A 15,885-nucleotide genomic window follows, 5' to 3' on the forward strand; every position below is an offset into this window, starting at 1 on the left:
GTGCAGCCTCCTTCCCCTGTGTGACATGTGGGGGCGCAGCCTCCTTCCCCTGTGTGACATTTGGGGTGCAGCCTCCTTCCCCTGTGTGACATGTGGGGCGCAGCCTCCTTCCCCTGTGTGACATGTGGGGCGCAGCCTCCTTCCCCTGTGTGACATTTGGGGTGCAGCCTCCTTCCCCTGTGTGACATTTGGGGTGCAGCGTCCTTCCCCTGTGTGACATTTGGGGCGCAGCCTCCTTCCCCTGTGTGACATTTGGGGCGCAGCCTCCTTCCCCTGTGTGACATGTGGGGTGCACACTCTTTCGGTGCGCTCAGACTGAGGCTGCAGGTCCCGGTCGCTGCGGCAGAGGTCGCTGCTCGCTCCCCCCCTGGCGGGGCCCCGCAGTTGCAGTGAGTGGAGCCGGAGACACTTTTCTTACATTGTTGGTGAGTTTTGCTACAACTCGTCCGCCGCGCCTCCCCGGCTCTGGATTCTGCTGCCCCCCCGGGACCCCGCGTCCTCACTCCCCGGAGCCCCGAGCCGTGCACCTCGGAGAGGCCGACCTTCCCTTACTCCTCGCCGGGCATGAGTTAACAGCGATGGACACGAAGCATTTCCTGCCGCTGGGTGAGTGCATCTCTCGGCTGCATTCTGCGGGCGCTGCGCTCTTCTTAACCCCCCGTCTGCCGCAGCCGGCTCCTTATCCTGGGCCCCTGGGACTGCTGGGGGCCACATCCTCTGTGTGCCCCGCTGCCCGGGACACTCTGCTCTCCATGTGCCCAAGTTGTAGTCCAGTTGTGGGACAGGAGATGGGCACCAGTGCAAAACTTCCCTCCGCGGGGTTAAGTGCAGGTTTAGGGTCAGGGAGAGGTGTGCTGGGGGAGGGGGAATGAGGGGCTCATGTTGCCCCCAATAACTCATCTAATACTTTATAATTTCGAGAATGCCATTAATACCCAGTTAACTCTTTGCGTCCAGATTTTGCAGAACTTCTGCGCTGCGTGTGGATGACATTTTTGCAGTAGATATTAACCCCTGACATGCCAAAGATTTCATTAGCGCTTGGATACCTTGTGTATCCCCACCCCACCCCACCCAGCATAGTGTTAAACAACATGGGGCTGAAAGCCAAGGCTAAATGATTTTTAAAGATTCCCCCCCCCTCCCAGGACCCGTGAAGTGACAGTCTGCCACCCTCGCCCGCTCAGTGCCCAGGTATCACTTCATTTCTGCCTGAAATGTCTTACTGTGGTTTGTACAAGACTACTACAAAAAAAAACCCAGTGTGAGAAAAACACATATAACCTCAAGTCTGACGAATTTAGCACCTTTCTCATCTGATCAGTGACACCCACTATTAACCCAAGTTGTCATTTACTGGCAGTGCTGGCATTTAGGGTTTAGGCTTATAGCTAATTTTCAGTATCTGGACACAATCAGATCTGTGTTATCATGAATCTACAACTCCCACCATCAGGGCTTTCAGCAGTTAGAACTTGCTGGGGGTTGTAGTTGCACAGCAGCTGCAGATTTGGGGGTTTTCATGCTGTAATTACCTGTAATTGGATATAAAGATGCATTTTCTATGATTTAGTGCAGATATAGAAAATATTGATTCTCATTGTTCTTATTACATGTCGGTGTGATTGTTGTATCTAAAATCTCTGTCCCCGAGGACTCATAAAATTTAAACAAAATCCAGATGTGGAATTCCCTGCGCGTCTCGTAGGTCGCAGTGAGCCATCGCCGCTCGCAGGTCTTCACTTGCTGTAGTCGTGCACAAGTTTTGATTGACTTTTTGCTCTTTTTTTGGGTTGTTTTGTGCTTGTTCTAGTGTTGAACCCAGTACTCAGCCACTTATGTAAAGATTCTTTTTGAATCGTTTGGGCCTCCGTACATCACATGATGTTATAATATGAAACCACATGAAGTGGAATGGAGCCTACTCACTGGCTGCAAATAATGAGCTCAGGTCTGAAGTCAGGGACTGCCTAGTTTGTCGTGTGTGCACCATTTTGCTCCAGGCTTTATGATATTGCGGCCTATCCATTAAAATAACTGACAATGTTGTGAGCGGTGAGATGCATCGTGCCTCGGTCATCACCCAATGAGCCGTCATAGGCCTCTGTGTTGAGATGAGTTCACACAGGCTTTGTCAACTTTGTTGATCTGCTCCGTCATAGGAGCCAAAAAACCCAAACTTGATGGAACTGCCTTATGCATGACGTAACAGACACCAACCTTGTCACGTGGATCCCTTTGACTATAATGGGGGGGAGGGTCTAATGTTTTAATGGGGAAAATGGCACTGCATACTGCTCTGTGCTTTTTTTAAAATATGACGCAGATGTGAACATCGCTGAAGCGCTTATTCATATGACCTCATAGTGACCATATCTTCTAATCTATATTATGGCTGGAAATCGTGGCCCACTGCGGCTCTCATAGTTGGCAATAGATGCCATGGTTCCGCTGTAATACCGGTAAGAAAATACGGTTCCTGTTCTGTCACGTAAATTAGCCCTGAGATCATCCAGTCTGAACCGACAGTGAAATTCTTTTAATCTGGTAACTGATTGTTTGATATTCTGGCGCTTGTTCCCTGGAAGGTGAATTCACATGCAGCAGAATTGATGCAGAAATTTATGCAATTGTCCCCGATTTCTGCAATCTGATTCACATGAATGAAGCTTATCAACCACGTGGAAATTCACCTGAAAACTGAATGAAGAAAACTAACCAGTAGACTCCTCTCGTTAGAAGGAATACTAATACTATGCATTTGTGTTTGGTTTTGGCTGCTTCTTTTGAAGTTTTCTCCCCTCCATAATGGAGTTTTCATGATTTTATGCAAATGTCTGATAATCCAGAATCTCTTCATCCAGCACCTGTCGAGTCCTGATAATGTCAGGCCGTGTTCAGTCTTTGCAGGTTTGCGATGTGGATTCTGTAAGCCAAATTTGTAGTGATTTCATGTGTGGATGTGGTTGTCATAGCCTTATGTGGAGCACACGTTCAGTCATGTGCGGATTTTCCCCACGGATTTTATTCATTGCAATATATAAAGTAAAATCTACAGTAAATCTGCATGTTAATCTGTAATGTTTGCAGATGCCCCCTAGCTGTAGGTGAGACTAATACTTAGAGGTATACTTGCCATTTGCATTATGTTAATAGGACACCAAGTTAATGAATTGCACTTACAAAAAAGCAAAAATGAAAGTTGCTTCTCCAGTTTCTTTCTTTACGACCTGTGCCAGAGTAATGTGATCACAGCCACATCATCTCAAGTGCTGCTTATAGAAAGTCAGCCGTAGCGGCAGTATATCCGTGCTCCTTTGTCTGAATTATTTAGTTTGTCCCTCTTCTCCTTCTCCTTTCGGTCCTTACCTTGTGATGGTAAATGCCAGGCTGAACCATCTGAGCCCCCTATAAAGACTGTGTCACCAGTAGAGTTGCGGAGCGTGCCAAGACTTCCATCAAACGCCTTACGCCATGTATCACGTTGCTTTTCGACAGCTCCGTGTCTCATTGCTCGTCACCGGTATAAATAAACTATTAATGGTTTGTAATACCAGCAGGGACCAGGAGAAGCTTCGCGTTCTGCACTTTCTGTAATGACACTTGCTGTGTATTTACCGGACGATAGTATTACTTTAGTGCAGAACTACCTGTGATACTCCTGTTTCATTGGGAATCCACAGATGATGACAATTATTAAATGTTCTCTGATGAGCAATCACAACCACCCTCCACCCCCTCAAAATAAATGAGGAAACTATAGATCTGTACATCCAGGGGTACCTGCTTCACAAACACAATTCTGTGTCTACAGTGAAGACCGGCAGGCCGAGGGGTGAAGGTAACTCTACAGAATGGATAGAAGGGTTTCAAACTTTTTTAAACCCCCAAATTAAATCAGATTCCTGATCCCAGAAACCAAAATCACTGCAGACCCCAAAATGTCAAACCACAAAATTTAATTCAGACCCCAAACATACCCCAGACATCAGAACCTGCAATTATTTCAGATGAGAAGCCCCAAATTAATGCAACTTTAATTCAGACCCAATACCTTAGATGCCAGAATTAATTCAGATTGCAGACATAAAACCAGGGCTGTGGAGTCGGAGTTTATATAAAATGGTCCGACTCAGACTCCTAAAATATATAGTAAATTGGGTACAGTAGTTCAATGCAGGATGAGCTGTAAATGTTTTCATAAAAATTTGGCAAAGTTATGAAATGTCCTATAAATGTATGTTCTGTTCCTGATCTAAGGATTTAGACTTTTAGTTGCACTTTATGTACATGCTCAGTAGTGAGGTGGTGCTGTGGAGTTGGAGTCGTGTAGTCGGTGGTTTGGCTTACCGACTCCACAACCCTGCATAAAACCCCAAAAGCAATTCAAACCCCACACAGCAAAAGTATTATTAGATGTCAGAACACACAATTAATTGAAACCCTGACCTTTTAGACCCTAAGTTAATTCAGACCCCATAGGTACCTCCCCAATAATTAGAGATGCCAGGACCCATAGAGCAAAGTTAATTCAGACTCAACAGCATCATACCCCATAATTAATTTAGGCCTTATAGGTCTAAATGATTTTAAACTCATCAGACCTCAACTTAATTTAGGCCCCGCATAGTAGAGATTAATTCAGACCTCACAATTTATCGAGACCCCCCCAATGAGCACAGAAACCAGTCTGGAACCAAACAGTGTGCAGAATACTGGTATGGAAACGCTAATCTAGGGGGTTTACGGAAAACTAGACATACAGTTATATGAAAAAGTTTGGGCACCCCTATTAATCTTAAGCTTAATGTTTTAGAAAAATTGGTGTTTTTGCAACAGCTATTTCAGTTTGATATATGTAATAACTGTTGGACACAGTAATGTTTCTGCCTTGAAATGAGGTTTATTGTACTAACAGAAAATGTGCAATCTGCATTAAAACAAAATTTGACAGGTGCATAAGTATGGGCACCCTTATCATTTTCTTGTTTTAAATACTCCTACCTACTTTTTACTGACTTACTAATGCACTTTTTTTGGTTTTGTAACCTCATTGAGCTTTGAACTTCATAGCCAGGTGTATGCAATCATGAGAAAAGCTTCTTAAAGTGGCACTTGCAAGTTGTTCTCCTGTTTGAATCTCCTCTGAAGAGTGGCATCATGGGCTCCTCAAAACAACTGTCAAATGATCTGAAAACAAAGATTATTCAACATAGTTGTTCAGGGGAAGGATACAAAAAGCTGTCTCAGAGATTTAACCTGTCAGTTTCCACTGTGAGGAACATAGTAAGGAAATGGAAGAACACAGGGACAGTTCTTGTTAAGGCCAGATGTGGCAGGCCAAGAATACATCAGAAAGGCAGAGAAGAAGAATGGTGAGATCAGTCAAGGACAATCCTCAGACCACCTCCAGAGAGCTGCAGCATCAACTTGCTGCAGATGGTGTCACTGTGCATCGGTCAACTATACAACGCACTTTGCACAAGGAGAAGCTGTATGGGAGAGTGATGCGAAAGAAGCCGTTTCTGCAAGCACGCCACAAACGGAGTCGGCTGAGGTATGCAAAAGCACATTTGGAGAAGCCAATTTCTTTTTGGAAGAAGGTCCTGTGGACTGATGAAACCAAGATTGAGTTGTTTGGTCATACAAAAAGGCGTTATGCATGGCGGCAAAAAAAACACAGCATTCCAAGAAAAACACTTGCTACCCACAGTAAAATTTGGTGGAGGTTCCATCATGCTTTGGGGCTGTGTGGCCAATGCCGGCACCGGGAATCTTGTTAAAGTTGAGGGACGCATGGATTCCACTCAGTATCAGCAGATTCTTGACAATAATCTTCAAGAATCAGTGATAAAGTTGAAGTTACGCAGGGGATGGATCTTTCAGCAAGACAATGATCCAAAACACCACTCCAAATCTACTCAGGCATTCATGCAGAGGAACAATTACAATGTTCTGGAATGGCCATCCCAGTCCCCAGACCTGAATATCATTGAACATCTGTGGGATCATTTGAAGAGGGCTGTCCATGCTCGGCGACCATCAAACTTAACTGAACTGGAATTGTTTTGTAAAGAGGAATGGTCAAAAATACATTCATCCAGGATCCAGGAACTCATTAAAAGCTACAGGAAGCGACTAGAGGCTGTTATTTTTGCAAAAGGAGGATCTACTAAATATTAATGTCACTTTTCTGGTGGGGTGCCCATACTTATGCACCTGTCAAATTTTGTTTGAATGCAAATTGCACATTTTCTGTTAGTACAATAAACCTCATTTCAAGGCAGAAACATTACTGTGTCCAACAGTTATTACATATATCAAACTGAAATAGCTGTTGCAAAAACACCAATTTTTATAAAACATTAAGCTTAAGATTAATAGGGGTGCCCAAACTTTTTAATATAACTGTATTTAGGGAGTTTTTTTTTATTTTAAAGGGTAAACGCCATAGAAAACACTGAATAATCCCAAGAGTTTACAGTCTAAATGTTTAGGTAGTAACACTTCTGCATTCATCGCGACTTGGCAGAGCCTCAGTATATACAGGGCACCTTATTCACTCTGATATATAGGATATGTTATTCAGGCTGGCCTGAAATCCTAGATTATTTTTCAAGTCCATCATATAAATATTTGAGTTTTTTTATTTTTATTTAAGCGCTTGTGGTTGAAAGAAGCGTCACGGGGATGTGGCGGCGAGCTGAGGAGCTTTATGGGATTATTAGAGGTGAAGCTGCGTCATGTCCTTGAGGAAAGATGCCCAGATTTGGGCAATATTACAGTGTTTGGGGTGTGCCAGGCGACTGGCCTGAACAATATGACAAGTGCAGTCGCTCTGGTATATGGACTGATTATCAGTGCTACGCTCCTAAGTCTCATCTTGGGTTCATCTGTGTATGGGGTTCACACATGGCTGTCACATTGCTTTTTTTTGTCCTGCAAGTTTTCAAATTTGCATGAAATTACTGTCATTTTGGTAACTCAATGTGAGAATTGTCTTCTAAAAAGGTGCAGCTTTTGCCACATTCCCCTAACAGTATCCAATCTTGGCCAGAGAGCGGTAATATGGCCTTTTGGGTAAAGCTTTTTCTTAAAATGTTGGAAACAAAAGTATGGCTGCCGACATCCTTATAGCCAGGTATTGTCCCCGCTTGTTTTCTACAGTATTTCCAACATATCTGCTGACATCTGTATGTTAGGTGTCTTCTGGTTCCAAAACCGACGGCGTTGTGTATTGCGTTACGCAGAGCGACTGATCCTGTATGTAATAGAGGAGGGGGCGGCTGGACTTTCATCTCGCACACGTGAATATAAAAAAAAAAAAAAATAGGAGTCCAGGGTTCAAGTCCATCTTGCCGATTCAGCGACCAGTGTTAACCCTTTCTGCGCTGGATTCTGTACGGAGCAGAATTAAAACTCAAGTCTCTGCCAGGTCCAAAGGGGAATATTCCAATCCCTTCCCTAAGAGGGCTGCTAGACTCTGGTATTCAGCCGATTGACACACTTATTTTCCTGTGTGTTTTTTTTTTTTTTTCCTGTCTGAAGCCCAAGATTCCCTGGTTTGGTGTTATTTCAGTGTTTTGCCGTCTTATTTACCCAGACCTGATTGTTGGCTCCTCCCAGTGTCGTAGTGCTGCTTTTTTTGCAAAGCCTGATGCTCATGGATGAGTTCACAAGGCAGGCGCTTGCTGGTCGTGTGTCATGTTACCTGTCCTACACATGGATGGCCATACCAGTCTATTAAATGGATAACTGGACCAATAGATTAACTTCTCCTGTGCTTCAGTCAGGCCTTCCTCCTGCAAGTAAAGACATAACAGAGAGCACTAGGCAGGTTTACATGCACAGATATTTATTAGTAATACCTATCATGTATCCAAAGCAAATAACTAATCAATAATACTCATCATTAGTGGCTGGATTGTTACTAGTGATCAGGGGCTTTCCCACAGCTGACTATCATGTCTTACCTCTGGATGCGCCCATTCATTCGCCCCTCTCCGCTCTCAGGGTCCGTGTGTCTCTGGTGTGAATGGAAATAAACGACTTCCCTTTTGTGGTCACAATAATAAATATTTAACTAAATAACTTTTGACGGATCGCCAGCTTTCCTCCAGCGCTTTCTTCTGCCCTGTTTGTAAAACCTTCTTCTATTTCACCTTCTAATGCAGATGCTGCAAACCTCTTGTCTGTGTAAATAAATGAGTCCAGGAAATAGATTTTTTTTTTTTTTTTATAGATGCTGGGGTTCAGTGCTCTGCTCTATAATACATGTTTGTGTACAGATGTGGTATTGCAACTAGTGGATGTATAACAAACCAGTGGTCTGTTTATCCAAATGTCTAAGGGGCCGAGCACTGTACTCTGTCCCTCAATAGACCTAGAACGGAGTGGCAGAAGCGCATGCTCCATCACCAATGCATGAAATCCCTATTTACTGCAGTCATGCATTAAGAAGAGCAGGGGCTTTGAGACCCCTCACCACCATTACCACCAGTTGCCTACACACTTTGCTGGTGATTATTCCACTAAGCTCATGCACGCTGAACTGATGGCTGACTATTCCAACAGGCGCATGCATGCTTAAGTGATGAATATTTCACCAGGTGCAACCACACTCATCTGATAACATCTGACCAGGCACATGCATGCTCAGCTTGTGCTCAGTGGATGACTTTTCCACCAGGAGCAAGCACGCTCAACTGATGGCTATTTCAAAAGCTTCATGCTCACTCAGCTGATGTCTGTTCCAGCAGGCGCATGCATGCTCCTCTGATGACTATTGCAACAGGCGCATGCACGCTCCTCTGATGACTATTGCAACAGGCGCATGCATGCTCCTCTGATGACTATTGCAACAGGCGCATGCACGCTCCTCTGATGACTATTGCAACAGGTGCATGGACGCTCCTGTGATGACTATTGCAACAGGCGCATGCACGCTCCTCTGATGACTATTGCTACAGGCGCATGCACGCTCCTCTGATGACTACTGCAACAGGCGCATGCACGCTCCTCTGATGACTACTGCAACAGGCGCGTGCACGCTCCTCTGATGACTATTGCAAAAGGCGCGTGCACGCTCCTCTGATGACTATTGCAACAGGCGCGTGCAAGCTCCTCTGATGACTATTGCAACAGGCGCGTTCACGCTCCTCTGATGACTATTGCAACAAGCGCATGTACGCTCCTCTGATGACTATTGCAACAGGCGCATGCACGCTCCTCTGATGACTATTGCAACAGGCGCATGCACGCTCCTCTGATGACTATTGCAACAGGCGCATGCACGCTCCTCTGATGACTATTGCAACAGGCGCATGCACGCTCCTCTGATGACTATTGCAACAGGCGCATGCACGCTCCTCTGATGACTATTGCAACAGGCGCGTGCACGCTCCTCTGATGACTATTGCAACAGGCGCGTGCACGCTCCTCTGATGACTATTGCAACAGGCGCGTGCACGCTCCTCTGATGACTATTGCAACAGGCGCGTGCACGCTCCTCTGATGACTATTGCAACAGGCGCGTGCACGCTCCTCTGATGACTATTGCTACAGGCGCATGCACGCTCCTCTGATGACTACTGCAACAGGCGCATGCACTCTCCTCTGATGACTATTGCAACAGGCGCGTGCACGCTCCTCTGATGACTATTGCAACAGGCGCGTGCACGCTCCTCTGATGACTATTGCAACAGGCGCGTGCACGCTCCTCTGATGACTATTGCAACAGGCGCGTGCACGCTCCTCTGATGACTATTGCAACAGGCGCGTGCACGCTCCTCTGATGACTATTGCTACAGGCGCGTGCACGCTCCTCTGATGACTATTGCAACAGGCGCGTGCACGCTCCTCTGATGACTATTGCAACAGGCGCGTGCACGCTCCTCTGATGACTATTGCAACAGGCGCGTGCACGCTCCTCTGATGACTATTGCTACAGGCGCATGCACGCTCCTCTGATGACTACTGCAACAGGCGCATGCACGCTCCTCTGATGACTATTGCAACAGGCGCGTGCACGCTCCTCTGATGACTATTGCAACAGGCGCATGCACGCTCCTCTGACTATTGCAACAGGCGCATGCACGCTCCTCTGATGACTATTGCAACAGGCGCATGCACGCTCAGCTAATACCCATTCCATCTGACGCTCAGCGCGTTCGGCCAACATTCTTTTCATGTGTATGGCCACCTTTACATTTCTCCCTGGAGCAGAGTAGTAAATACACCCAGAAATGTGTAGTGATGTCCTAATAATGCCTGTTGCATCATTTATCCTGCAGGGAAAAGTGTGTAATTGGTGGAGGAAAGTTGAACTTTATGGACCTAGTTCTTTTTTTTTTCAACCTATGTAACTATGTGTATATGAAATCTGCGCATTCAGCCTTCATTAAAGGTATGGTCCCAATTAGCAAGTTATCTGGCATCCAATAGGTCAGTGTTCCCCAGCTCATGTCTTCAAGAGCCACCAACAGATCATGTTTTCTGGATTTCCTTAGTATTGCCCTGGCGATAATTCCATCACCTGCACAGGCAATAATTCCATTACCTGTGTAATACTAAGGAAATCCTGACAACATGACCTGTTGGTGGCTCTGGAGGACTGGAGTTGGAGAACACTACAATAGGTGATAACTTTGGTGGTGATCCTGTGGATATCGGCCTATAGAGTTCAGTGAGCAGCATATCCTAAGGATTAAGGACCATTAACCATTGAAATTCACTGCAAGTATGTGCTCTACAACCCCGGGCACACTCCAGGCCTTATGAAGTCCCTATCATGTTTTCATGGCATGCTGGAAGTTGTAGTTTCCCGACAGTGGATGAACGCCTTAGACCCTATAAGTGTGATATCTGATGACTTTCCATAGAGTATGATTTATATACAGTGGTGGCCAAAAGTATTGGCACCCCTGCAATTCTATCAGATAATACTCAGTTTCTTCCTGAAAATGATTGGAATCACAAATTCTTTGGTATTATTATCTTCATTTAATTTGCTTCCAAGGAAAAAACACAAGAGAATGAAGCAAAAATCAAATCATTGATCATTTCACACAAAACTCCAAAAATGGGCCAGACAAAAGTATTGGCACCTTTAGCCAAAATAACTGCGAACAACCGCTTCCGGTAACAATCAATGAGTTTCTTACAATGCTCTGCTGGAATTGTAGACCATTCTTCTTTGGCAAACTGCTCCAGGTCCCTGATATTTGAAGGGTGCCTTCTCCAAACTGCCATTTTGAGATCTCTCCACAGGTGTTCTATGGGATTCAGGTCTGGACTCATTGCTGGCCACCTTAGAAGTCTCCAGTGCTTTCTCTCAAACCATTTTATAGTGCTTTTGGAAGTGTGTTTTGGGTCATTGTCCTGCTGGAAGACCCATTACCTCTGAGGGAGACCCAGCTTTCTCACACTGGGCCCTACATTATGCTGCAAAATTTGTTGGTAGTCTTCAGACTTCATAATGCCATGCACACGGTCAAGCAGTCCAGTGCCAGAGGCAGCAAAGCAACCCCAAAACATCAGGGAACCTCCGCCATGTTTGACTGTAGGGACCGTGTTCTTTTCTTTGAATGCCTCTTTTTTTTTTCCTGTACACTCTATGTTGATGCTTTTTCCCAAAAAGCTCTACTTTTGTCTCATTTGACCAGAGAACATTCTTCCAAAATGTTTTAGGCTTTCTCAGGTAAGTTTTGGCAAACTCCAGCCTGGCTTTTTTTATGTCTCGGGGTAAGAAGTGGGGTCTTCCTGGGTATCCTACCATACAGTCCCTTTTCATTCAGACGCCGACGGATAGTACGGGTTGACACTGTTGTACCCTCGGACTGCAGAGCAGCTTGAACTTGTTTGGATGTTAGTCAAGGTTCTTTATCCACCATCTGCACAATCTTGCGTTAAAATCTCTCGTCCATTTTCCTTTTCCGTCCACATCTAGGGAGGTTAGCCACAGTGCCATGGGCTTTAAACTTCTTGATGACACTGCGCACGGAAGACACAGGAACATTCAGGTCTTTGGAGATGGACTTGTAGCCTTGAGATTGCTCATGCTTCCTCAAAATTTGGTTTCTCAAGTCCTCAGACAGTTCTTTGGTCTTCTTTCTTTTCTCCATGCTCAATGTGGTACACACAAGGACACAGGACAGAGGTTGAGTCAACTTTAATCCATGTTAACTGGCTGCAAGTGTGATTTAGTTACTGCCAACACCTGTTAGGTGCCACAGGTAAGTTACAGGTGCTGTTAATTACACGAATTAGAGAAGCATCACATGATTTTTCAAACCGTGCCAATACTTTTGTCCACCCCCTTTTTTAGGTTTGGTGTGGAATTGTACCCAATTTGGCTTTAGGACAATTCCTTTTGTGTTTTTTCGTTGAAGACAAATTAAATGAAGATAATAATACCAAAGAATTTGTGATTGCAATCATTTTCAGGAAGAAACTGAGTATTATCTGACAGAATTGCAGGGGTGCCAATACTTTTGGCCACCACTGTATGTTGTATGCTTATTGTGTGGATTTTTTCCCATTGAGCACAGATTAAAGTGCTTTTCAGAAAGTTTTCACTTCCAGGACGGAGCTGTGATTTTTATTTTTTTTTATAAACTTGTGCAGTGGTAATCAAACTTGTGAAGCTGTGGAGGAAAGCTCTGCAGCTATAAAACTTAGGGCTTTGTGTTATCAGGAAGAGGTGCGGTTTAGTGGTAAAGCAGAGTCTTGTGACTGCAGCTTCTTGTGGAGGCAGAGCATTTAAAGGCACATGGACTCTATAAAAAGGGACCTTCCAAGATTTCCTGTTTGTGTTCTTAGGTTGACCTACTGAAATGTGCGTTGCCTTTCTGACACCGGCTCTTATCCTCAGAGCCCCGGTTCACAGGCTAATGGGGGTAATTGAGCATGGACTCGATTTTCTAAAACTTCCAGAGCTGTTCTTGAAGGCTTCATTAACATGTATAAAAAGTAAAAAAAAATTATTCATCTTACTTTTTTAGCATTTTTTGTGGTCCTAAGTTTGATGGAGCCAATAGGCGGTTATCAAGTGCTTCTAAGTAATGAAAATAAAAGTGAGCCCTGCGGTCAAGACTTAAATCTATGGAGGCCAAACTTCAGAAGAGACCGAGCTGGGAGGATTAAAATGCAGATTTATATGTCATGCAGGCTCTGAGTAAAGCTGGGTGACAACCCCCATGAGCCTGACAGAGCCTGACTTTTTTATATACAGTTATCATTGTAGTGATGTGGATCTTCTCTCACTCTGGTCGCGTTAAGATGAGTGCACACATAGCGTATTTTCTGCTTATTTTTCACAGATAAACAGTAGTTAAATTCACAGATGTTACGTGCACATTGTGGCCCAGTGATTGAAATCCGCAAAAAAAATAAAGGAATTGACCTGCTGTAAAATTCAAATCTGCCGCTGAGAATTTGCAGGTGATGGTGCCAGTACAGCGGGTCCATGTTCTATGTCACTTTTCTATCCCAGCCACGTACAGTACCAAAGACTGGTAAATTCGCATGTTCAGGAATTTCTATGACTATGCTATTAATCTGAATGGAGTTTGCAGAAATCAATCAGCTTTCCTCCAAAACATACCAATTCAGATGAATGAGACCCTTGCAGAAATCTGCCGACGTCTGAGTATCCCCTGATTGACAGTTGCTTCATGTCAGCGGCCTCTGGTCTTCTCTCATCCATGATGGGATTGTACCTGATCGGCATCTGGACATGTGGTTCTTGCATTACCCTCTTTATGAGATCTAATTGGCATATTGTATGAAATGATATTCCATGATTACTGCGATTTATCTTGCTGCCATGATCACTATCTTCACGGGCTCCTTCATGTTATTTGTAAAACAGTGAGAGAAACTGAGTAAATGAAACCCCACTAAAAGATTGACTGACTGTTACAGTGAATTTTCTGTAGGTATCTGTGTAGAAGGACAGATTGCAAGCTCCTTTGTCTTTTGCTTTCCCTCTTTAAACGGAGTAAACTGGTATCAGCATGGGCAATCTGACCGATCTGCATCTATACACCTTTCTATCATTGCCACAATGGTCTGCGTGTTCTGCCACTTTACTATCATAGCTGACAGCGTCCCGTGAGACCCGCCGTATACGGGGGCACCCCGTGAGACCCGCCATTTTGGCAATGCTTGAACCCGGTCCTCTAGTCATCAGTTTGCCCCTTGTCACGCTGTTTATTAAGTTTGCAAAATGTTCCAATACATTAACTTCCAGAAGTGACTGATCACTTGCTGATAATATATTGGGGTCACAGGTGCCATTGTCACATGATAATCAGCGTTACATCAGCTGTCAGTGGGATTAATGTTATGGCCGATGAGTGTATATGGCGGTGTCATCTTTTTATTCTTCTGACCTTTCCTTCAGCTCTGGAGTTTCTATGACTTTCGCATTATCATTGTATATTCCTGTACTGCTGGCATTTTCTTTCTTTGCGCATATAATCGTTTCAGTGCTGGGAATAATGGGAATCTTCTATTCGGTTTTCTCAGTCGCTCTGCATCATTATTTGATCAACCCTGGCAGCTTCTTTATAATCCTCTTCATTTTACCTAGCTTCGCTCAATGGCTCTCATCCTATACAGTAGACACGGCTTTCATCCCTTTAAATGGCAAACTAACCTTCACTTCTGTAGTCGTTTCCTTTAAGTTCCTCTTTTAGAAACCATTCGTACATCGACCTTCTCCTTATAGAGGCTTTGCTCACAGTAGACGCTTTTCTCACAGTCGTCCTCGTAATTGTCGGGCACCTCGGCATTGTTTTGCAGCCCTCAGCCAATTTGGAATAAACTTTATTTTATGCTATGAAGGGAATGGAAAAAGTGGATTAACTTGCCTTGGAAATCTTTCTAGATCTTTTTTTGTTTTCTTTGTCACCGTACACTGTAGCTGGTCCTCCATTTACTGCATGTTGGCATATAAATGGCGCTGTATGCAATCATCTGGTTTTAGCAGGACCTCCTGTACTAGGATGACACTTCCACATGTGCCAGAATTTTTCAGAGGGAAGATCTGCTGTAGAAACAACAATAGCAAAGTGGATGAAGTGTGGAAAAATTGGAAATGGTGGTGCAATCTTTATTGCAGATTAGGTCAGACTATACAACACTTCCCGAATTGTGCAGATTGGGTTTTATACATACAGTGGTGGCCAAAAGTATTGGCACCCCTGCAATTCTGTCAGATAATACTCAGTTTCTTCCTGAAAATGATTGCAATCACAAATTCTTTGGTATTATTATCTTCATTTAATTTGTCTTCAATGAAAAAACACAAAAAGAATTGTCCTAAAGCCAAATTGGATATAATTCCACACCAAACCTAAAAAAGGGGGTGGACAAAAGTATTGGCACTCTTTGAAAAATCATGTGATGCTTCTCTAATTCGTGTAATTAACAGCACCTGTAACTTACCTGTGGCACCTAACAGGTGTTGGCAATAACTAAATCACACTTGCAGCCAGTTAACATGGATTAAAGTTGACTCAACCTCTGTCCTGTGTCCTTGTGTGTACCACATTGAGCATGGAGAAAAGAAAGAAAACCAAAGAACTGTCTGAGGACTTGAGAAACCAAATTGTGAGGAAGCATGAGCAATCTCAAGACTACAAGTCCATCTCCAAAGACCTGAATGTTCCTGTGTCTTCCGTGCGCAGTGTCATCAAGAAGTTTAAAGCCCATGGCACTGTGGCTAACCTCCCTAGATGTGGACGGAAAAGAAAAATTGAGAGATTTCAACGCAAGATTGTGCGGATGGTGGATAAAGAACCTTGACTAACATCCAAACAAGTTCAAGCTGCCCTGCAGTCCGAGGGTACAACAGTGTCAACCCGTACTATCCGTCGGCGT

General features: G+C 44.3%; 1 protein-coding gene across 3 annotated transcripts in view; it reads left to right on the forward strand.

Annotated features, from left to right (window-relative positions):
• The first annotated feature begins 358 nt into the window (after positions 1-358).
• The window catches only part of RXRA (retinoid X receptor alpha), a 207,401-nt gene continuing 191,874 nt past the window's right edge, over positions 359-15,885 (forward strand). Inside the window, exon 1 of one of the 3 annotated variants that reach the window (XM_073640743.1) lies at positions 359-606. In XM_073640743.1, the coding sequence (XP_073496844.1) occupies positions 579-606 (28 nt within the window). In that variant the 5' untranslated portion in view covers positions 359-578. The remainder of the gene's footprint in view (positions 607-15,885) is intronic. The other 2 variants (XM_073640742.1, XM_073640745.1) reach the window with 2 other exon arrangements.

The sequence above is a fragment of the Phyllobates terribilis genome, unplaced genomic scaffold (genome assembly GCF_046119375.1).
Source record: "Phyllobates terribilis strain yellow unplaced genomic scaffold, ASM4611937v1 Scaffold_7__3_contigs__length_470593459, whole genome shotgun sequence".
NCBI lineage: Eukaryota > Metazoa > Chordata > Amphibia > Anura > Dendrobatidae > Phyllobates > Phyllobates terribilis.